Source organism: Thunnus albacares, chromosome 5 (genome assembly GCF_914725855.1).
Source record: "Thunnus albacares chromosome 5, fThuAlb1.1, whole genome shotgun sequence".
NCBI lineage: Eukaryota > Metazoa > Chordata > Actinopteri > Scombriformes > Scombridae > Thunnus > Thunnus albacares.
In genome coordinates this window covers 25286068-25310910 of record NC_058110.1, presented here as the reverse complement: position 1 = coordinate 25310910, position 24843 = coordinate 25286068, and the positions used below count along the sequence as shown (strand labels likewise).

Below are 24843 nucleotides of genomic sequence, written 5' to 3'. Positions count from 1 at the left end.
TGGTTTTGTGTCTAAAAAAATTCTCCATACGGTACGGTTGATTTTTCCTCGGAGGGTCTCTGCCAGTTGAAGCTGGCAAGTCGATCTCTGTGCAGCAGTAACTCAGGACCTTGATAGCTACAGTAATCTAATACCATACCTTCATTACAGTATGTGCATCAACAAAATAAGAACGCCTGGGGGCTCATGTATAAATGATGCATAACCGCAAAAATGATGCATACACATATCCTCCTCTCATGGTTTTGAATTTAAAGGAGAGCAGTTGTGGTGTAAACATATGTCACACTGCAGGTTCTGTGCCCATGCATGTGTATAAGCTTAAGCTTAAGATCTGATGGCAGATGTCAAAATAAGGTTGATGCAAAAATATGCCCTTGTCTTTTCACTGCATTATAGAACTACTTTTATGAGCATAATTATGATTGAAAATGTTGTGGACATACTGTACAACACACTCTGCATTGCAAAGCATCTGTTTGTATGTTCATACATTCTAAATGCAACCAGGAAGAGGATGATTTGTTATATCCATTGACTATTGCCCTATAAAACCTGACAAAAGCAAGATGCATTTAGCATAATCTTTGGTAACAGTAAGTTATGAGGATGTGAATTAATGAAACTACTATGTGTGGGAATACTACAGTTGCTTTAAATGTCACATAATATGGTGACAAGTAAAGATGCATAGAGGCTGCTGTGGGACTGTTGGGAGGAAAATAAACTCAAATGAGAGAGTATACATGAATTTTTAGATCACGTTGGCTTTCTTTTATGCCTGATGCCAATTAACTGTTCCATTTAATTAATTTCCACAGGACTCATAGTCACAACACCCATCTTTCCACTTAGAGAAGCTGCAGTTGGTAGTTTTATTGTCATGCACTTCTTGTATTTTCTTGTCAAGATTTAAATGAGCTGAATTAGTAATGAAATGCTAATCAGCCAAATATGGGATATCTCATGAATTATTTTGTCTGTTTGTCAAAGTCTTATGTGGATATTGAGGATGATGACCTGCACAAATATGTGATACTTTGAAAAAAACATACAAGAATACAATCTTGTGGACATATTTGAACTAATATTTAAAATATTCATACATCTAAGTGCAGCTGATCTGTCCAGTGGCCAATGATCTTGTATTCTGTGGTGTTATTTGCTATCTGGTATTGGTAGATTTCGTAGCGACCAGGAGCATCTCCATTCACATTGAAGACCACCGGAGTGCCAGCAATTCCTGAGGATGATAAAGAAAAATATTTGTTATTGTTTTAAAGTGCAGATTATAACTCTATGCTGGATTCCATTGTCAGACAATATGGTATAGACTTAAGCTCTTCCTCTCATAATGCTCTTATGATCTTAGATGAAATGAGGCTGCAAGGGGGACTTGAAGCCAATGCTGTTATAGTGTTAATGATGGGAGCAAAATCGATGTTGACAGCCATGTTGTCCTGGTCCTTTGAGGAGGGCCAGAGCTGCTGTCTGTTCATGTTCCCATATCATTTCACACTCCCTCATTCTGCTTATTGCCCCATTGCTTGTTATCCACAAGGTCCCCCTCAGAGTGCTAACGAATGACAGCACTGATTTTAATTACCACTTTGAGGTCTCTCTCATCTTTCTGTTTCCTCTTTCTCCTTGTTTCTGAGCCAACCTACAAACCCCTCTCCAGCTTCACAACTTGTTATAAAATTGTGGTGTGAGGGAGCAAGGATTCACAGATTTAGTGATGAGAGCCCACCGCTGAGCGTCTCTGGGGAAAGGACCATTAATAGCATCCCAATCTCTGTCAATTTGCTCCTACTAAATTTGCTTTCTCTCTCTCAATGCAATCTTTTAACATTCAGCAATTCTGAAATATGTGGAAATGGGGACAGGAAAGTGCAAAAATATGACTGAGTTAAGTTGCAGCTTAAATGTATTTTGGATTGCCCACTATCAATATTTGGATGTTGTGCACAATAGATTCTAAGAGCTACTTCAGTTTAAATAGATGTAGCTGCTTTTTTCTGCAACAGAAAATTCACACACACCTGTTCAGACACTCTTAGTATTTTCAACCCAATGCATTTAGGAGTGAGTTTTTCATGTTCCACATCTATTGACTACTCTCTTCCTGTGTCATAAAAATAAGAGGAATTATTTATTTGATTTTTTTGTTCCCTTTAATAGGTCACAGTATTGATTGTTGATTGTTGTTGGAACCTGTGAGTCAGACTTTGGGAGCAGACTTGTTTTCTACCCTCTGCAAACTTATGTGTGTCAGAGGTCTGATCAAAACCCATAGGATTGAATTGATTAGTAGCATGCTGCTGCATTATCTAGAGGACATGTCTAAGACAACAGCAGGCAGTAATGTGCAATGATGAAGATTTTCTTGCCCATCTCAGCAGTACAGGAAATTGAGTAGGATGTTTCTTCCAATTTGATTGCCTTAATCGATTAGTTTCACCTCTTAACTTGCAAAAAGGTATTGCGATTTTCATGCACAGCCAGCAAATATTAATAAACAGCTTGTTTAATATCCTGGCCAGATTTCTGTGGAAACTGTGCACAAAATAATGCTTAGAAATGAAAGCCGTGCTGTCTAGTAAAAGCCATCTACTGCCATCAAGTGCAGCTCAGCCCAAATGCACTGAAAATGAATTGCACTGTAAATGTGCTAAACTGGATTCATAACGCTGTGTGTGTCAGACTCTATTCTAATGCTTTGAGAGCTAAATTAACTGTTAACTGTTACCTTGCGAGGCAGCTGGATTTGCGAGATCACTTGTCAGGCTTCAAGTTATGCACTTGTGGCCCGAACCAACAGAGGTTTGGACCAATCAGCATCCTATGAGGAACTACTGGCAGCTACAGGCGTGGTTTAGGTGTGACGACAGTGAGAAGTTAGCCTGTGATAGACGGTGATAGACAGATGGTTCATCCAGTCACCTGCTGAGTATTTTCTGAAAGTGCCTGCCCTTTTCCAAACAGTTTCCAAGGATGACGTCTCAGATGGTTCTGTGTAACAAACCATCTGGCGCATCAGGTTAACACTACTGTACTATGGAGATGAAAGAGGAAACGTGTACGGAGCGGTGTGCAGGCACTGGATAAATACTAACATCCAATTGGATATATATAAAAATGACTCACATTTACTCATTACAGTGATGACATTGGCTGTGAAACTGAGTTTTGCGTTTTTGCATTTCTGAAATTCAAATGAGTCTAAATTCATCTAAATATGTCTCATTCCAGTACTGACTGGTCTCCAACCTGCTTAAAATTTTTAATCGATTTTAAGGCTGTTTTTTTTTTTAAAGAGACACATTTAAAGCTCTACATTACCCCTTTTAAGAAACTCTAACATTGTATTGAAACAAACTATTCATTTTGAGGATGTCACAGTTTATGTAAATGAATGAACTTTTCACTCCATTAAAACCATTAGTCAAAGACCACAAGAATCCTAATGTGTTTACAAATGTTGTATAAAAAGGGATCAAATTAAGATACAGATTCTGCTGTTGAACTTAATAAGTGTGGAGGTGGCTTCATTGAACTCAGTTTCTTTGATGAAGACATGTGCTAAAAAATCTAATACAGAAAAGAAAAGAAAACAGAATTGCCACGCTTTCTTCATGAATGCAAAGCAGTAATTTAAAAATTCCAAAATCCAGAACTGTCAGATACTCTAATTTATTTCTATTTTAAATGGAGGCCAAGCCTTACATAGTTATTAGTCATTCAGTTGGGCAAAGTTAAGGGCTGGTGTTGATTATCTTTCCAGTGTTCTCTTTTTTTATGACACTGACCTCAGGAACAGTTTCGAACTGTATCATATCATCACAATTTGCTGTACTGCTTAATATTTCTAGTTTCCTGGACAGGCAAGATCCATTGATAAGCCATATTCACACTCTTTAATATTTTTTTATAAGCTGTTCTATTAATGTGGATTAGTTGAAGCGGAGAAGAAGACTACTTCATTCTGATATACAGAAAAGTGACTTATTTGTGTAGCCACACATCCACAGCAAAACCTTTTTAACACTGGCACTAATTACTATTAGTAATGTCTGAGCAAATCACTGTGCCATGTAGTGATATACGATCCTGTGACCGAGTGCTTCCTTAAGTTACACCCAAATTAAATTAGTAATCAAGCCTCATTAAAACAGGCAGCTTTAAATGATTATGTTGAGTCCCGATGTTACAGCCAACTTTTAATCACAACACTTTTACCACCACTCTGCTTTCAGGTTAATGCCTTGAAAGGTTACTTCGTAAAACAAAATGTCCTCAGGAAAAATTGCATGTCAAGTACCTCTGAGTATGTACTATTTCTGAATATAACCAGCAGCCATTCCCTTCAGCTTCACATGGATTACAATCGTACACCATGCATCAATAAGTATCAACTTCATCTACAATATCTGTAGTGGCTAGGTTTCTTCTTTCCTTTAGTCAGCATGGATGTCTATAGACAATTCCCAGAATGCACAGGGATCATGTGGACTTTCCTGTTGTTTTCCTACAAACCTTTTAAATTCTCTATTCCTCTGTGCCGAAAGAGTCTTAAAAGCAAAGTAGTATTCTGGTAATGTGCAGCATTGATTTTCTAGCCATCCCTGTTGTAACCTGAATGGCCTCAGTGCTGACAAGCCTTCCAGTAATTCAACACCATGAATAAAAGAATGCATTGGCAATTAAAGTTTAATTCTATAACACATCCCTGTTATGCAGTATTTTAGCTTTACTCAAATGCTGGGAGAAATTATCCATCTCGTAAAACTAAACAAATATGACTTCAGGACACAACTACAAACTATTTCTTTTTTTAATTTTACACAAATGAGGGCTGACCTGCTTACATAGTAATAAGCACACCCAGGCACAGGTAAACAATATTTTGACTTTGAAGATGGGGCCTAGAGTAAAACACTGGTGAGAGCTGTAGAGTTTCCTTTCACTATCCATTAGGGATGAAAATTAACTGCTGAAAACAGCAGTATCAAGTTAACCTTTATTATCCCAAACAATAAAGGTTATGTTGACTACATTAAAAAAAAACAACACATTCAGTTATACCTAATTCATGTTCTTGTTTTATCTGCTCTGTTTCTTACATACATCCATAAACCAAACCAAGTGTGACAAATGCCATACTGTGCATTTTATTTAACCAGTTATTTGCATTTTTTCCCATTTTTCTCCTGAATTTAGTTACCAGTAAAATGGATCCCTGTTGCTGCCAACCCCTTGTTGCTCTGTGTATACCACCATATATCAACATTTAGTCTTCCAAACAAGGCGGCAAAATACATTGTTTTAATTATTCCAATCAGATCCCTGTCAGTATCATTACATATGGCCGTTAAACACGGACTCGCCCTGTACAGGTTTTATAGGTTTAGGCACTAAAGCTACTTGGTTAAAGTGGCTATGATCAATATTTTTTATAATAACAGTGTATCAAATGGCAATGTGTTGACATTGCTAGTAATGATGAACCTACATAGAATTATCACCCAACTCTGCAGCTTGTCTCTGCTTTACAGAGCTTTATAGCGAGTTTCAGCTTGTTGTTTGGCTGTCTGGCTACAACTTTACTGTTTTGGTTCATTCTCACAATTCTCACTGTGTCACTTTCAGCTCTATAAACCCACTGTATACTACCAGCTCAGCACCAAATGGAAAACAAAGCTAAGAGTTGGTGAACATAGTGGAGCCTGTAGCTGCTAAAGAGCCAGATATTTCTCATAGGAGTTGGTAGAGACCAAAAGCAGAGCTAAAAGAGAGTGAATGTTTATATTAATCAGGTGGACAGAAACACGACTCCAAATGAACGATAAGGTTGTTCTGTAACTGCTGCATGTGTAAATAAGCAACTCTTTGCTAACAGTTTTAGCATATCAACTTAAAAGGTGATGATATGTCAGTGTTGTATTCACAACTTGTTTTCCGCTGCCCCCAAGTGGCCGAAAAATCAGTTTATACAGGTTTGAGGTTACAGATTCTCATTGTGATTAGAAGAATTACTTGGTCGAGGTTAGGAAAATATTGCTGTTATGGTGGACTTATCCATTCACCCCAACCTTCTCCCTAAGAAGTTTTGCCGCTCTAATAACAATGTCACACTAATTCTGCTTTTGTTCCTGACAGACTAGAGTCATAGTTCACATGGCTGCTAGATGTCCTTGTCCGGTAACATAAACATTGGTCATATCAGGCATTTGAGCAAATTATAAAAGTTGTTGACTTCAGAGTCACTAATTGCTTAATTTCCCGAACGAGGAGAATATTGACCAGGGGGGCCTAGTAGAGATTTGTGCTATCTCCTGGAAAACAGTTGCCCTTCCCACCTTCCAGTTGTGTTCTTTGGAGCACCCGACCAAGCTGCAGGCACTGATGCCATGAATCCAACTTTGGATTCAGCAGCAGTAGTTTGCTTTTGTACCAAGCAGAAGTTCCTTTATTTTCATTTATTGTAAAATTATTCCTGTCATGTACTTTCAGTGGTGTAAGTGCCCCTCACCCAAAAAGTGCACTCTGTAATTGTCATACAAATAAATGTATCCATTACTGTATAATTATCTGTGAGGGTGGAGCAGGTTTGAGACTGCGTCAACCTGCTCATGTTGCATTCTGCTTGATTGCATGAAAACTCTAACCTTTTACTCATCTGACATATAATTTTCTCAAGTTGTTATAACCACTTATGCGGACCTAAGTTTGACCCCATTCTGCATACATTTTTATTATGTCTCCACAAGCCAGCAGGTTAAAGTCGTGCATAGACTGCTTACATGACCTTCTAATGTATGTATCTTTTCTTGTAAGCTTGTAAGCTTATAATTCCTTTTCAGTTTCAAAGTACATCTTACCTTACCTAAAACCTAATTTTCCACATTTTAAATAACAGTTTGGACTTTTTAGCTGAATATTTTATATTCATCCTCCTCAGCACCTGTCATCTTTGATATGATTTCCAAAAGCAGTTAACAAAGATGGATAGCAGAATAGCTACCTGTCACTGTCTGAAACAATCAACTAACAAAGCCATTCCTGTGCAAATTGCACAAAAGTATATGAGCTGAAGAGACTTTTCAGAATATGTAAACCATTTAGCCGCTTCAGAGGCTAAAGGAAGAGAGCAAGTCCTGTCAATTTTTGTTCTAGTTGTTCTTATCTAGGACAAAGTGTAACAGACAGTACAGAGACAAAATAAGGTATAGTTTTAAATTTATCAGCTAACACAGACACAGCAGTCAAATGATACAGTATATTATTGAGTTATCATACTTAAAGGGGACATATTATGCTTTTCCTGTTATTCATATACTGTTCTGATGTTGGATATCTATGTTAAACATGGTCAAAGTTTCAAAACTTGAGGTTAACATATATTGAAATACTCCCTGCAAGTCAACCCGCTCTGAACACTTAGTTTGCAACGTTTTAGCCTACCTTGCTGACGAGTTGCCATCGGCTCTTTGCACATGCCCACAAATGGCCATCTGTTCCGTAGCCTTTGTTGCTATAAAGGTTGTTGCTAAGGTTTTTGTGTTGTCCATTCCCATATCTTGGATGAGAATCGCTTGAATATTTACGGATCTATTTGAGATGTTGGCATTTTGAGTAAAGACTGAAAAAAAGTAGCGACTACCACTACTACTACTACTACTTTATTTCATAGTTTGTTTACGTGGCCTCCTGAGCCGCCCAGAGGTCTGCTGAGATGCAGCCTCTGGAAGCTAACCAATCAGAGCAGAGTGGGCTTCTTGGGAGGGGGGGCTTAAAGAGACAGGAGCTAAAACAGCCTGTTTCAGACAGAGGCTGAACTGAGTGTCTGTGTAAAGGGTCATATACAAATAAGGCTATAAGATAAATAAGGAATTTTTTGAACTGTAAATCATGCAAAGATATTTCAGTAAAGCCCCAGATTAAAAATATAGACCTGCAAATGTGCATATGTCCTCTTTTAAGTGTTGTTGCATTAATTGGGCTGCATTTGTATAGCGCCTTTCTAGCCCTCCGACCACTCAAAGAGCTTTACACTATATGCTAGCATTCACCCATTCACACACACATTCATACACTGATGATGGCACACACACACACACACACACTCACACACCAATGGCACAGCCTTTGGGAGCAATTTGGTGTTCAGTATCTTGGGACACTTCAACATGCAAACTGGAGGAGCCAGGGATTGAACTGCTGATCTTCTGATTAGTGGACGACTTGCTCTACCTCCTGAGCCACAGCCGCCATTACTGTAACACAACAGCAGTTTATGCAGAAGACAAATTTAAGTTGTCCAGACTGCTTAAGTGTAATACATTTTAGATGTTTAGCTGATGCTTTTATAGAGAGTAACTGCACTGTACAATGAACTGTGTTAAACACACCAAAAATACCATTTTTTGTCTCCAGAGATACTACATACTGTACTTGGATATCAATAAAAAAAACTGAGTAGAAGTTTACATACAATAGGACAACCACTGAGAAAGCTCCTTGTGTCTCTCTTCTCCCTCTCATTTATGTACAATTTTAACTCTGCAGCTAGTGCACTTCAAGCAGGAGATGTCTTGCGTGGGCAGTTCAATGTTGACAAGATAAGGCGGGAAATCTCACAAAGCAATTCGTGCGCATCATCAGCTATGATAAAACACGCTGTTCTGCTGCTGATTGTCAACCCTCCTACAGATCTCTGCCTCTTATTCTTGCTGGGAGTAATTTACATTCAGTAGCCTGATAATTGGAGACCACTGTATACTCACAAAGCCTCGGCATGAACAGGTTGGTGAACTCAAAAATAGTACATACAAGTTGCTTAGGAAACCACCACAGAAAATGCTTCAGAGTGATACACATGAACTGATTTCTTCTGATACCATGTAGATATCTCACAACACTTAATGAAATTGGGGATACAGATATTTTCTCGAACTTTCTTGTACAGTATATGTACTTCTGGTGGAATTAGGAATACACACCTGTGAAGTTTACATTGCGAATATACTTGAGAAGCAGTGTGCCGTTGATGGTATCCATCTTGGAGCAGAGGCCGACTTTTCCAGGACAGAGATCTTTGTGCATGTTATGTAGCGCATGAGCCATAGCATAAACCGCATCAATCACAAACTGGACCTTCCCCTCCTGTTCATAAGATGAATCTTTACCGATCCGCTCGTGATCTGAAAAAAAAACAAAAAAAAACATTAACAACACAAAACTGACAACTCGAGAAAGGAGGAGTACTGAGCTCTACTGGCTTAGTCATTACAATCATGACAGACAATCAGGACTAGAATATTGGATATGACATAGAATTCAGAACAAAAAAGCTGCCCCACAATCAATCAAACACTGTAAGAACTAAACAATGACTGCTACATGTGTAAAATCAAGCGAATGATAGCCTTAAGAGTCCTGATTACTCAATTATGAACCATATTTAATTTATTTAGAGATTGGTGTTGAATTGTGCATGTTAGCTACTAATTTGTGCTATTTCTTCTAGATATCAATCACAGAATCCCCTCTCATAAAATCCAAACCGGTCTCGTGTGCAGCCTCTTTCATTATGGTCTGTCGATCACTGATTAGTCCCGGTCGAGATTATTTAACAAGGCTCTTTTGGCTCTTCTTAATTTGTCAATGCAACCAACAACCTTACCGACCAAGTTATTTTAAGATAATTCAAGCAGATGAAACTTTTAAACTGAGCAAAGGTTAGTCAATACAATTAAAGTGGAAATGTGCTCGGGATCATTCTTGAAGCATTCTCGGGTCTTGTTTATAAGATCTCATATTGTTTATCCCCACAAAGTCACGTGCTACCTCACATCCATTAATCACGAGCACCAAGTGTGATAGAGTGGTAGAGGGGGAGTGGAAGACAGAGCAAGGCAGGCCTAATCATTCTTCAGTATTAATGTAATTACTTATGACAGGTGTGTATTAATCATAGCTGGGGTTGTTCTAATGCTTTGAAAATGTGTTAATCGCCAAGCAAGGTTTCAATTAGCAGATAAATACTTTTATTAGCCATTGCCCTGCCAGATAGCCTGAGCAGAAAGAGTGACAGTAGGACACTGTTACTGCTTTAAGTAATCTACATCAGCAGCAAGAAACTGATTGGAATGGATCTGTTAGTTTGGAAAGTCCCAACCTTTAAAGATAGCTTGAGCACAAATATAGTTTACACGCACATCAGAGTTGCTTTGCTGCATACGTTTGAATGCTGTTAAATATCTACTGCAGCAGATTTGCTTGTTTGCCAGTTACTGTAGTTTTTTTCAAAGCTAATTGAAAATCTGAGATGTAATATGATCTGTTATAATTATATAATTTTCCTTGTGTCATCATAGTGACCTTTTTTTTTAGCTTTACTTACTTGCAAATAAAGCTATCTGCATCTTCAATAAAAAAAATGCACTGAGATTGTTTGATTTTTGCTTTGTTGCTTTGCTTTTTTTCATTATTTGATTTTTAAGTTCTAAATAACAACATGGCGAGAGAATTAGGAACAAGACAAACAGTCACAGATAAGCAAGGATAGCAATGGTCACACTTTGTTCTATCACAGATTGTAGTGCTGATACAGCTGCGATCAGGAGGGGTGAGTAAACACAGACACTCCACATAAGCATTGCTTTAACGTCGTCTTTTATGTACAACCCATTTGAACACTGCCATTCTGTCCTTCTAGTGTGCTGCTCATTTCCTTCTGTCTCAATGAACGCAGGAGGATTACAATCTGAAATCACTTGTCTGCAGTGTTATTGCACTTAATGTGACAGAAAAGTCTTTTGAGAGGCACATTGCAAACTTTTAACGGCATGTGAATTACAAAGCATTGCAAATGAATCCCCCCTAGGAAATATGATATATTTTGTAATCAGAGACGGGGGAAGACAAGTGATCGTTGAAGTTACAGATAACATTTAAATGCTTTTTTTCATTCTTTGTGGCAATTTTGTATGACTTTATTAATTTTAAACTGAAAAACACTGTAACCCTGAGGTTCATCTGCAGCGGCTCAGTAGATGGTCTATGTCAGTCTGTTTCCTTGCACTTTGAAGGGTGATACTGTTTTGGAATAATTAAATCCAATGATTTTTTGACCTCTACTCAGCTTGAGAGGGGAAAAAAAGCTTGGAAATGGAGTAATTTGTATTACAGCATCTCATTTTATCTGTACTATCAAAGAAAGATTTGAAAGAGTAATTCTGAATAATAGCTCACGTCAATAACACATAATGTGGAAAAGTGGAAAAAGTGGCCATAATCAATTTGGTGTGCTAATGGGTAAGCTCTGGTGAAAATTGGCCCCACTGTGCTTTTACATGCTGTTTGCTAATTAGTGAAGAGTTGTAATTGCTCTGACATTTGGTAATAATAATATATAAATATATAATTTAAATGATCTGCTTACTGTCATCGAGGGAGCAGTATTTGGGTTCTTTGCATCATTTCTTTCAATTAAGGTTAACTTTCACTACGTTGCTGACCTTTTCACCGTCTCATTCACAAGTTTGTGGCAAGACAAGCACAATACAGGACAATGTAAACAGCCCATCATGATCAGATAACAAAAAAAAGCCACATGAAGCAGTTGATAAAGTGGAATCATGTTTTGTTTGTAAGCCTTCTAAGATGTCTTTGGCATCCATTTTTTTTATCTCAACAGATACACTTCATTTTAACAAGTGTTAGCTTTAAACAGATGAATAGCTTTTGTTTGTCTTGTTGTTATCATCTATATATGCCTCCCCAGTATTTGCTCGCTTAGAGGAGGCAATTTAACATCAGGGACAAGGCGCTGAATGTTTAAGGAGCTTGAATATCGCCAGTTATTCTATGAATGTGTGCTACAGTTAAAGTGAAGCTCGGATAGTGTGTCTCTCTGTCACAGTCTCTCTCATTTTTATCTTTGAACCACTTTATGTCCTTCTTTCTCTCTCTTTTTCACATAACAGACATTTGGCTCAGTAATGGCATGAGGTCAGAAGGTTTTGTTGAGAGTTTGTATATTTTGTTTCCTTTAAAGGCACCCTGTGGGGTTTCTTACCTCTAGTGGCACTATGGAGCAGTTTTTTATGATTGAGTCCCCATTTTGTTTGTCTAGTGCACGTGCACAAAGATTCACACGCATGTGGTAGATGCAATACACAGTCCTGCCAATGGTTTCTCACTACTCCAGTGATCTACAGGTGGCAGTAATGTGCCAAGAAACACAGCAAAAAGAAGACTGAAAGCTAGTAAATATGGATGTAAACAATGCAGGATTTAAAAAATCGGAAAAAATGACTTTGTTTGTAACTATGTTTTATGGAGGAAGGAAATGCACTTTTGTTTGATCTCAAGGCTAAACACAATAACACCAATGTAAACGTAACTTTTGTTTCCCTACACGCCATTGGGCATCAGGTAGACCAGCCTTAAAGACATAGTAAAATAAAAATATGTTTTTGTATCTGTTTTCCCTTTTCCTTTCCTCATGGATTAATAAATCTTTAATGAAGTATTGTCTTTGATGTTTAACTTTAACAGACATCATCCTCTCAGAATTTGAAGTAATACCAGAACACATTCTGTTTAGACACATACTGTAAAGTTAAATGGTTTATTTTTGTCAAACTTGGCTTCATTGGCTGACAGATGGAGAAAAAGGACATTAACTGGATATTGAGATGTGCTGCTAGAAAGTCAGTCTCCAGCGCAAAACAAGTATTGATGTGAATGAAGATGAAACTTTGCTACTGTATGTATTTATCAGCGCTTTAGGAGTTTTCATCAAGGCGAACCTTGAGATTCTGAAAGAACACGATGATCCAGAAAGCTCAAGGTCACACTGTATGCTCTTGCTCACAATATTCCTTTGAATGGAGGCAAATTGTTTCTTTTTTACCTCTCTCTCAGTCCAGGTAGCAGGGCACAAAAAGTTCATTGTATTACATGTGCACACTGATTTATTCCTTTTGTGTTCTTGAAAATTACAGGCTATTTGCCCAACAGATTTGCTTAGATGATAGAGCAGGCAGGATCGTTCTTTCTTGGAAGGGCTCAGTTCATTTTGACCCAGTGGGTCACTCTAGTGAGGGTAATGATACAATCTGCCCACGGTTCAGAATGATGCACGATACAGTTTCCACAATTCAATATATTCACAATATTTTAAGTGGCAGAAAATCTATCACAGTAGTTGCACCATTATTAGTATTCATAATAGTTTTTCGTTAAGCAAAAAGCTCCAGCTTCTCCTTTGTGAGGATTTGCAGCTTTTTTCTGTTTTAAATCATTGTAAATGGAATATATAAATGGAATAAAATATGTAAATGGATTTTGAAACATTTGAAGATGTCATCTTTGACTCTGGAAAATGTGATGTGATGGATATTTTTCACTGTTTTCTGAATTTGTATACACCAAACAATGAATCGATCAATTGAGAAAATAATCGACAGATTAATCGATAATGAAAGTAATCATCAGAGTCAGCCCTGAATAATAATATTTCCTATTCTTATTTTACCACCACTTTCCACTTACCACCACTAACTTTCTATTTTTTGGTGTTCCCTCATATTGTGCTACATTGTCATGGTTACAAGTATGGCCTCTTTACTCACTGAAGTGAAATTACGCTGATGTGAAGATGTATGTAAAATGTAGCATAATTATGTAGTGCAGTCAGCCTCAGTGCTTTAAGGCGAGCTCTGGGTGATGTCTACCTGACACGTTTGTTTTTGGCACGACAACTTCTAAAATAATAGTTAAAAGTATCTCCCGATTGTTGCCTTAGCAAAGAGTTTGACAAAATTTGGTTGACAACCATTGCAAACCTCTCCCATTTTCTTATTCTAATTAAGAAGATTGGCCATCATCAAGGGATAAAAATAGACCGCAGTGCTTGACAGTGCTTGTCATCCCTGCTTCCAAAGACACGGTCGGTCAAATGAAGTGAAGTCATTGTTGCAGCTACAAGCGATGGATAGCAAATTAGTTTGTCTTGCTCTAACTGCCATTAAACAAGAATTAATTATTAAAAAATAGATACGAGAAATTGAGGATAACAAATTACTTTCAAATGAGATATCTTTTCCGGAGTCCCCAACCCATTGATCATACAGTGTAATTATTCTAAATCACTGCAGGTGTAACATAATTTCTCCACAGTGAAGAAGACATCTCTTTGTTGTTGTCTGGCTTTATCTTTTATTTGAACCTTGACATTTGTGTCGTATCACAGAGGATCAAGCGAGAATCAAAGAGGTGTCCAACACTGTGTAGTTGCACATGGTGTCCTTGATGTTTTCAGTGAGCGATGGATAACAATTGAGCAGGCATGCAGGCATGTACTCCTGTCTGTTAGCCTTATTGACTCATGTCTGCAGGGATGCAAAGCAACGGAGTGACTCAGTTTGCTTCACTCAAACTGTGAACCCTTCATGTGCACTGAAGTGACGTCAGCAAGAAGCATCACACCTGCAGAGGCTGTCGACTTGGCCAACAGCCAAGTAAGAGAGGAAACTTTACCTAGGAAATACTGCATGAAATGGCAGGACTGTTGGCAAATTGCTCTACTCTATATTCCTCTTTTGAATATATCCATATTTTAGGGTGCAGACATTTAAATGATGATATTATGTGCTTTGGAAAAATGAACACCATAGACAAGAACACAACTTAAGCCTTTATGCGACAGTATTTTTGACAAGGCACATTTGAAGACCACAGTTTGTCTGTTTACTCCACAGTCATTATGATTGATTTGTCAGCCTGCTTATTACTGACCAATGCAACTGGGATGAGAAGGAGAAACTCATGCTATGATACTGTGCAATGTCTTTCTATTATTACCAATTTGTCTCTCTTTTGACAAGTTCAGCTTTGTATCATCCAATTCTTGTTCATTCCTCTATGCAGAACAGGATCATGTTTTATGCTTCAGTAGTGTGAAATAGTGTGATATACAGTGAATGGCCTGAGCAGATTTGAAAATAATTGGATTCTACACAACAAACATTTCACATTTGAACCTTTGAGAATGTAAACTTCTCTTTGAATTTCCTATGAATATACCATGTCTAATTACTTCCTCCAAACCAGTGTTTCTGAAGTTCCACTTTCTGAAGCACCACCTGTAAAAGCTGGATGACAGCATAGTTTTCTAATTAAAAACTCTAAAGGTTAAGTTATATAGATGTTTTGGTTAAAAAATGACCTAGTATTGTAGGCTATATGCTGAGTATTTCTTACACTTTCACATTTGCAAACAAAAATATATTTAAAATATATTTATTCTTATATCACAAATACAGTGAAATAAAATGGTATTGTGGAATCCCTCCCCCGAAAAGAGAATGGCCAATCATAGCTTAGCAGTTGTAATGAGATACGGCAGGGCTGTCAAACTTTGGACGAGGGGCTTTTTTGGCCTCTCCAAAACCAGCAGTCGTTAGCATGCCTAGCTAAATACAGTAGTAACAGAGTGTTACTTCCAAGGCAAAGAGTTAACACATTATTAGCTAAGTTCAGCTGTTTGTGTGGGTACAATTTGTGTTAAGAAAAGTCCAATTGATGACAAACACATCCACTGTGTAGTATTTCCCTACTGTGTGGGTCCAGGATGCTATTAGAGTTTCAGGTAATATTAGCACCTCTGCCCTGTACTTTGTTGGATTTGGCGAAGATTAAACTCCAGCAATCCCCAGCTAATGTTACTTGAGATAACATTACATTTGGTAAACACATTGATTAGTCTTCATCCTCAAAGCCTTTTCTCTTGTAACCTTAAAAGTGAGAAAATACAAACAAGTCTATAATCTAAGAAGCCAACTGGGGTTATAATAGATCCTATTATAACTGATCTTTTATATTTCCTTATACTGTACTTAAAGGACTAACAAGCTCCACAGTGAAATACAAGAGCAATGCTGTTTCTTTACCTAAATGTTACTCACTGATTAAATGATGAGGATACTGACTTTTTAGCTGTGACATGCAGCTTTAGCCTCATCATAAATGTAGCAATCATGTACATATTTAAGATCCTTTTTTACAGGGTTGTCGTTTTAAATTAGTCAGCTGGAAACATTAAAAAGTCAACTGAAGACTGTTTTCAACTAACTCATTGAGCTAATGTTAGCTTAATTAGCTTAGTAGCAACAGCGGATAAAATCTGCCGTTTGAAGGTTTATCTACCTCTGTTTGAAATCAAGGACTCATTGTTTCAAAGATTACTAAGAGAATAGAAAGCTTCACAGTCCCTAAAGGGGACAAAGCGTAGCGAATGGTCAATTGGCAAATTGATTTAGAGCTGCAATGATTAGTTGATTAATCAATTAGTTGATCAACAGAAAAGTAATTAGCAACTATTTTGATAATCAAATAATTTTTCAAGCAAAACTGCTAAACATTTGCTGGTTCAAGGATCTCAAATATTATAATTTGTTGCTTTTCATTACTGTAAATTAAATATTTTGGGGTTTTAGACCATTGGACAGAATAAGACACTTGAGGACATCACCATGGACTCCAGGATGTTGTGATGGGCCACCACCATTTTCTGATGTTTTATTAGCCAAATGATTAATTGATTAATTGTAAAAGTAACTGGCAGATTAATCAATTATAAAAATAACTCAGTTGTTGTGAAGTGTGCAGTGAAGTTATAATTAGTATTGTAGTTTGTGCATTAAACAATATTCCTAGCATATGTTCTAGCACATATTTGGAGAATTAAAGTAGAAATCAGTTTATTCTTGATAGTATTTGGCTCCTCAGAGTTGCACAATGACCCGTGGGTTGGGGTGACAATGTAGATCTGAAGCTACAAAGTAATCCTTGGCCTCTGGGGCGGCAGATACAAGAACACTGGGAAAGAGAGCAGTAATAGCATGTGAATTATACATCTGCAATCTGTGTTATTTTCCCCGCACTCAAAGTCAGATACACTTTAATGTCTCAGTCCTGGAACATGACCTGTTACTACCCTGCTGCTATGGTACATAAAGCAGTTTCCATTGACTTGTATTGTGCGATTAAAAGCTTTGATATCACACAAATAGAATAATTACATGCCCATCTAATCATGTTAGTACTTCAAGAATATAATTTCCCAGTCCCTGGCGGTTGATTGCAGTCTTCCACAAATAATCTTCCCTACTTATTGAGTGTGTATTTAAAAAGTGATTTTGATAGGATTTTAAGGTTTAAAGTTTTCCTTTTACCATGTTACTTGGTGTATTATGCATAGTGTATATAGTACAGTATTGTACTAACTATCCAGCAACATAAGTGGGGACAGGAGATGATTATGGTTACAAAAGAAACAATGGGGAGGATCTAGATAGTACTTGCAAAAAGCTCTGAGTGAAATGATTGTACCTCTTGCCTGTAAAAATTCACTGTGCCCTGGAGGCTAGTCAGAGGAAGAAAAAAGGGCCATGACAACTGATAAATACAGAAATCATTTACGATTACTTGTTCTCCCGAATCCCGGAAGTGTTGATTATTGGAAGCATCTCTGTCTTTTGCCAAGGGACACAGTGTTGTTAAGAGAGCTGACAATTAAGTATCTCCTTAATTGCCTGTTCATGTATTGTAGCAATTCAATTTGTCACTGATAGTATTTGGTGACATTTTGAGGTCACAGTGTCCTATATCAGCTGGATTAGAAAGCCAAAAGAATTATATATGGTACATTGGGCGAGTGAAAATAAACAATGAAATATTGTGTTTCTTGTGCAATGTCCTCAAATGAAAATTAACTGTCAAATCTAATAATTCTAATAAAAACAACTGTCAATTCAGAAAAAAATGACATTTTGTCTATAGAGCTACTATGGCATCTGTTCTGCACATAACACTGCTACTGACATCTTAATATGACAGTGCCACAATATCTCCAGGAGGCTTGAACAGCAACTTGTGATTTCTGGCTGTGCTGTCAGCCAAACTAAACGATTGCAGATGGGTGGCAGAAAATATTGGTTGACGCAACAACTGTCAGTATTTGTTATTTTTAAAGTTAAAATTGGTATTTTTTGAAGCTACTAGCTAAGATGACTTTCTACTTTATTCAGTTAATTTTCTTTGCATGAGCAAGACATGTACAGTACACATTATTCCTCGAGTAAATAACCAATAAATAAATTAAAATCATTACAATGTGCCTGAAATGTGATATACTCCTATACACCTACACATTACTAGATTTGGTTTTAATTCAAGATGCAGCATTGAGCAACCACACAATTTAATAATGTCAGCACCGCTTTACATCTTCATAATCACTCTTCAAATTATTATGATCTTATTTTTCAAGCTGCAGCAGACAGTAATAAAAGTCACTCTAACAGTCTGATATTGCTTAACATTAGTTGCCAAGTCACTGCAGTTGATACGTTAAATGTTAATTGTGGTGATACTTTAAAGGAGTTAAAATAATAATCTGCAACATTTTAATATAAGTAAACAATAGTTCATGAAAGCTTTGGTATTTATTGTTTGAGGTACTACTGCACTAGTACTTTGTATACTGGAAATATACTCTGTTGGACATTTGAACAGACAAAGTGTTTCACTGTACATGTCTGTAAGCAGCACACAGTCAGTATGAACTGGATGTACAAGCATTATTAGTTACAAAGACTTAACAGTTGAAGGACAGGTGCAATGAGAACAGACAGCCTCTCCAGCACCGTTTCTTTTGTGATGTACAATACTCCAACACACAGACGGATCTATTAGGAATTTATTGTCTAGAAACATTACAGGTGCCAGCTTTAAATCAGTCAGTCTGGACTACTTGAAATGCAGCGTTGCACTACAGTTGGGTTGGGAGACGGTGCTGGAAAGCCTAGAGATTTTAATGACCTGAAAGCTTGTTTCTAATGGGCTGATTGGATTTACTATTGATTATGTTTTCAGTGCATGCATTGGCATAGTTTTGTGATTGCTGTTGTTGCCCACTGCAAATTAAACTAACGCACGAGTAATGGGAACATTAATTTCTCTCGGACAGAATTAGAGATTCCCATTCACTTATCTACACCCATTACATTTAACCTAAATTAAAAGAGTATGATTGTTTTCTCCCTGATGACAAATAAGTTTACCTGTGCATACCAAGTACACACACATAAAGTATTCACAGCAGAGTCAATCAATATACTCTGTCATTGACTGTGTGCTTTCCATTGATTGACCGAGTACCTTCTCTGCTATTAGGTGCAGACTCACTTGTGCATTTCTTGATGCCAGATCCTTTCTTCACTGCGTGCCGACTGAGCTTGCATTGGAAGTTATTCTCCCAGAACTCTGCAAACCAGATATTCCTTCTGTTGTTCTCCAGTGTTCGGCTGATGAAGTAGCGATCAAAACCTGAAAGAAGTCAGCGACAGATGCTGTTGCAGTTAAAGCTCTCCCTTTTATTTACATTTTAATAGGCTCTTTGTGTCAAGATAAGGTCATTCTCGGTTTTAAAGCTATATTTGCAAAATGAAAACTCTTTTGGAGCCTGGTCCTGGTGGATGGCTTTGGTGATGATTCTAAATGAGCCAATGGTTTACTCAAATCCCAATTTAAGATTTACTAGAGCAGAGGCTCTGCAATAAAAAATATCAGCAATCCACATGATTGTGGTTTGGTCTTAGCTAAAACAGTGAAAACAGTTCACATTCAGTCACATTGTCAGAATATTATTGGATCTATGAAAGCAAATATAAAGAATAACTCTTCCACTGTTGGGGATGAATATGAAGTGGAAGATGAAAATAGGGAAGTATGTAATTATTTAATGGCATTGAAACATGCAATAGAATCTATTGTATTTGTTATTTTCACATCGCTACATTATGCATATTCTGTCACCCACACACAACTTTATTCACACTTTACCAACAGTGTTAAAAAACAAATTGCCTTAAATCTATAATTATAACATAAAATAAACATACTTGATATTGTACTTGTAATATTTAATGATTTAATCAATATGAAAGATAAATTGTAGTGATGACACAACACTTTATGTCCAATGTGCCTGTAAGTGGAGGGAAACAGACTCATTATGGCCATCTGAAGCACTTCAGTTTAAAATCCTCTGTTTATTTGTGTTTATTTAAACCAGAAAATCATTGAAGGTGAAGCCCTCATTAACAATGACATCGAGCAAGAAAGAAGACACTTAATTAAAACAAACATATAAATACAATTAATAAATAAAGTAACAACAAAATCAATTAAACCAGGTACAAACAGAAGTTGAAAGGTTTAAGATTGAAAATGACCAAGAGTTATCAATTAATTAATTTTTAAAGTGCTGTCTAGTGTGTACCAGATGGATAGTGTTAATGATGGATAGTGCTATGTTGAATGAAGAACGGAGATATGATTAGAGGAGGCAAACATACACTATCAATAAGCAGTAAAGGGGCAAAAATATCAACATTCAATTTCATGCAAAATAAAACATTTTTCTTAAAGTAAAGTGTAAGGTAAGGTTGGTGAATACCTTTGATTGACTGTCGTTTGGGGAGGATGGTGACAGCGCCTTCTGCCATTTCTTCCTGGTTCAGTATCGGGGAAATTTTGGAGCCCCAGCTGTCTGAACCTACCCAGATGAAATGGCCTGTTTGATTGGCCTTCTTAGCTGCTTGAAGAAGTCGCCTTTGAGACAGAGGAAGAGAGCAATATATAACTGTACCATATAATGTTGTGTTTCCATTTGTTTTATGATATATTTAATGCACATCCAGTGATATATCACCTATGAAAAACGTTTCTTATTTAAATGCACCCTAAAGAGGCAGCGTAGCTGTCGTACAGGTGATTCCATCATCTAAGTAATCTATGCTGAGTCTGAACAAAGTTGTACAGTCACTTAGGCAGTAGAATTGAAAATCCACCACAGATACTGTATCTATCCCCACTGCTGCAGAGTTCTTCTTTGCTGTAGCAGAATCAGACCCTCGCCACATTTGTCCAGGCTTGTTGCCAATGGAAGTAAGTTTGGGAAGCTGTAAAAACTGCCAGCAAGTTCTGCTGTAGCAGCAGAGTTGCATCAAGAAAGCTGGAATACAGCAACATAAAATTTAAGCCACCTGGCATTTGAAGCATTACCAGCACTCATATTGCCACAAAGATGCTGGCAAGAAAGCAAAAAGTTAATATTAAGCATCCTATTGTGTTGTAGACAACATCAGCTTTTTTACATGGCACATGCTGTTTGAATATCTCATGTAAGAGTTTGTAGTTGCATAGAAGGACAGTATAACCTTGTAAAATAATTAAATTTTTTGTAAAATGTGGAGTGGGGGAGCAGTGAGTCATCCAACTAACTTTATGTCTCTTTACCTTAGTTTTATGACCACAAGGATTTATGTTTGATCGGTAATGATATTTTCCTGAATCTGGTCTCCAGTATATAGTGAAATGAGCATGTCTTAAGATGCAATTATGTGCTCCATGTACGAAAAATGAGAGAAATACATTTTATCACCATCTAGACGTTACATAACAGAGACATGACTAGACAGGCTGACAAGCCTGATATAAAAATAACATAGTGAGAAGCAAAGGTGTTGGGGGTGAATTGGGCGTATGAATCTTCCTTCAACTTTGACAGGCCAGGTTCAGTTCCCAACCCACATGCAATTTTCTAATGTGAGTAATTAAACCAAACTTAACCAAAGTTGCCTTACTTAAATACCACACTTAACCTTATGTTTTACCTGACATTTTACCTTTCCTAAGCGTATTTTCAGGTGACAATTAGATGAAAATGAAATGTGTTTCTGTTACTGTAACATAATCAGATGAAGGAATTAAATATTTCCGTATTTAAAGTACAAAACAGATGATATAATTACATTTCAAGATAATTTATTTTTCTGAGTTTGCACTTATCTCTCTATATGTTAAGAGTCTGTTGTTATTTTCAGCAGAACAAACACATTACAGTATAGAGACAAACCTACCTACCTGTCAAAATGATGGGGCTAACCCACAAACATTATTTCTTGTATTCTTAACCCTGAGACTAGGCAGTATATTTACACTGAATGATTGGTTAAGTATCACACTATTGGCTCCATCAAAACAGCTCAGGTATCTTATAATTTCTATGTAGACAATTTTGGATTCTTATTAGGCTGCTGCCAGCTCACACCGACTGGGTTCAAGGATAGAGCAGGCATGCAGAGCTGAAATCCCCCTGGCTTTCTGTAATTACTATATATCCAGACTATTACCCGTTATCAGGACCGGCTTAAGTCAATGAGCACTGGGACTTTTGCCCTGGTCATCATCAAGAGACCGCCCCAAATCACAGCCCACTTCCACTAGGAATACACTGGCCCACTAACTGGTTGCTGGGAAGCATTTTCCTTCAGAGCCACAGCAGTGTTATGTGTGTTGATTCAGCCTACAGCTAATTAATTCATTCTTAATAGAGACTATTGGTCTTAATAGCAGATAATGAATTTAAATTGATACATTTCCGTCCCCACAAGGAAAGTAGGGGCACTTTAACTGCAGCTTTGTGTGGTATAATCAGATTCTCATGGATGGGTACAGCAGACTACATGTCAGTTTAGATGACAAAGCTATTAGTCTCATAGATAGAGCATTATTTATAGGGAACTAAACAAAAATTGAGAAACACCTTTCAGTGTAATGCAGCTCAATACAACACCATTATGAAATAAGGTCTCAAAAATTGCTATGGAGTGCAGTCAATCTCTCCTTGAAAAGATATGTAGTCATTTTCACAAAGGTGGCGAAAGAAGTGCTAAGATCCTTTACTTGAATAAAAATGAAGGTCTTGCCTTCAGAACAAGTACAAAGTAAAACTATTCATTAAACTATTTCAGTGTTTTTTATATATGCGTATGTATGTTGCATCTGTTGGATAGTTTAATGCATATTTATTTATTTGTCAATCATATCTTTTGTATCTAAACTCTTGACCCACAAAGTAACTGGTAGCTAAAGTTGTCAAACAGATAGTGGTGAAGTAAAGTACATTTCCCTCCGAAATATAGTAGAGTTAAAGTCTAAAGTAGTATAAAATAGAAATCCTCAAGTAAAGTACCTCAAAATTGTACTGAAGTACAGTACTTGAGTAAGCATGCTTTATTACTTTGCATCACCAGGTAATATTTCTTGCAGGGTTGTTCCACTGGGTAGCATTAGATCATTCAGGTGTTCTGTTTTTTCTGGTATCTCAGCGTTTAAAACTGCTTCACTTGCTTGTGATATACCTTTTGACAACATCGTTACTGACAAGGCTTAAAGAAATGTGGCTGCACCCAAATTTGCCATTTATAACTCATGAATATTAACACGCGGGTGGCAGACTGTATTTTCAAAGAGCTATTTAATTTCTCTGTACACACAGGAGACATTTGTGATATTTTAGTTCCAGCTGCAGAGGCAGCCTCAGGTAAAGACACAACATTGCTGAACAACATTTATCACTTTAGATGTTAGCAGATTTAGCAAACTCCTAAATGTCTTTACCTCAAGTTTCATTTAAGTAAAAACCAAGTGGTGGAAAGTGGTTGAGATAAGTTAAGTTAAAACTTATATTAATTGGCAGCAAGTAAGATTCCACTGCACTCACCTGATGTCATCCTCATTGGCAAATATAATGACCACTCGGGCATTAGGGTTCTCGCTAAGCCTGCGAATGATCTTGTCAAACTCTCCAGCTCTTGGCTCACGTGGTATTTTCACCGACTGTGAAATGCACAGGCCACCTAATTGGAAGACAAAAGAGAACAGTTTCTAAATTAAACAGGTTTAAGGAAAAAACATTTTCTTCTGTAAAATGTCTTGACAGGACTTATTGCAGTGTAAAAGAATTCTCTTGGTCACCCAGAAATGTCAGATGATCTGTCACTATGAAAAAAAAGCTTCTTTTTTCTCTAAACCCACACATCTTCTTCAATCCACTAGACTTTTATGATAGATGCACTATTAAATGTGTACAGGTGCGGTATTTCACAGCACAAGGGATGCAAGGTATTAAAAAATCTTTTCCTTGGACCACAAGGGGCAACTTTGAGACATCATCATCAATTCAATTTATGGTTCTACCGGTGAGACCAGGCGAAGAACATATAATTTGTAATAGAAAACTGGTTGGATTTGTTCCGAGTGATTTTTCTTTGTAAACGTTTAATTTTGTTCAGCTTTCTACTGATAACACTTTTCTTATTCTGGTTCTTGGCCGAAGATGGAGCCATTTATGACTTCAATTTTCAATTTAATCAGTCAATTAATCACATGCTAGAAAACCCGCAGTATTGTTCAGTGAAATGGATTACTTAAGTTCAGCTTGTTAGGCACTACACTGAAGAAATGAAACTTGCATATTGTTTGCATCACATAGTTGTTTTATGGTGAAACGACTAAATAATTGCAGTTTTGAACATCTAAACAAGAAAGTTTAATTGCATTAACATAATAATATAAGGTTTCAGGAATACGTAATTGTGTTGATTTGAAGCTATGTAATCAAGGTATTGAAAACATGCTGCTGGCGTTGGACTGAATAAAAAGTGTCCCAACGTGCTTTCCATACTTCTCAGCGCATGTGCAGTATGTGGAGGTTAGCAGCCATTTTCTTTTGCTTCTGCAACTGGACCATGTGTCCACACCGACTGTTGGTTGAGAGTTTTTATTGCAATCTACAGCTATCCCTTGATTTTGTTGGTAAGTATGTGAATTATTCAACAATATACTTTATTGGTGCATTAACAACAACAAGTGATGCATATTTTTGACTTTTATGATTGGTCGTATACTTTGACATTAGAT

At 37.1% G+C, this 24843-nt stretch overlaps 1 protein-coding gene across 1 annotated transcript in view; it reads right to left on the bottom strand.

Annotated features, from left to right (window-relative positions):
- Window positions 1-24269, bottom strand: part of LOC122982284 (metabotropic glutamate receptor 4-like) — a 35248-nt gene extending 10979 nt beyond the window's left edge. The window contains exons 1-6 of the mRNA XM_044351471.1: window positions 24224-24269; window positions 23645-23780; window positions 20534-20688; window positions 19261-19401; window positions 9003-9203; window positions 1107-1243 (exon numbers count right to left, since the gene is read on the bottom strand). Of these exons, the coding sequence (XP_044207406.1) occupies window positions 1107-1243; window positions 9003-9203; window positions 19261-19401; window positions 20534-20688; window positions 23645-23780; window positions 24224-24269 (816 nt within the window). The remainder of the gene's footprint in view (window positions 1-1106; window positions 1244-9002; window positions 9204-19260; window positions 19402-20533; window positions 20689-23644; window positions 23781-24223) is intronic.
- Window positions 24270-24843: the final 574 nt, after the last annotated feature.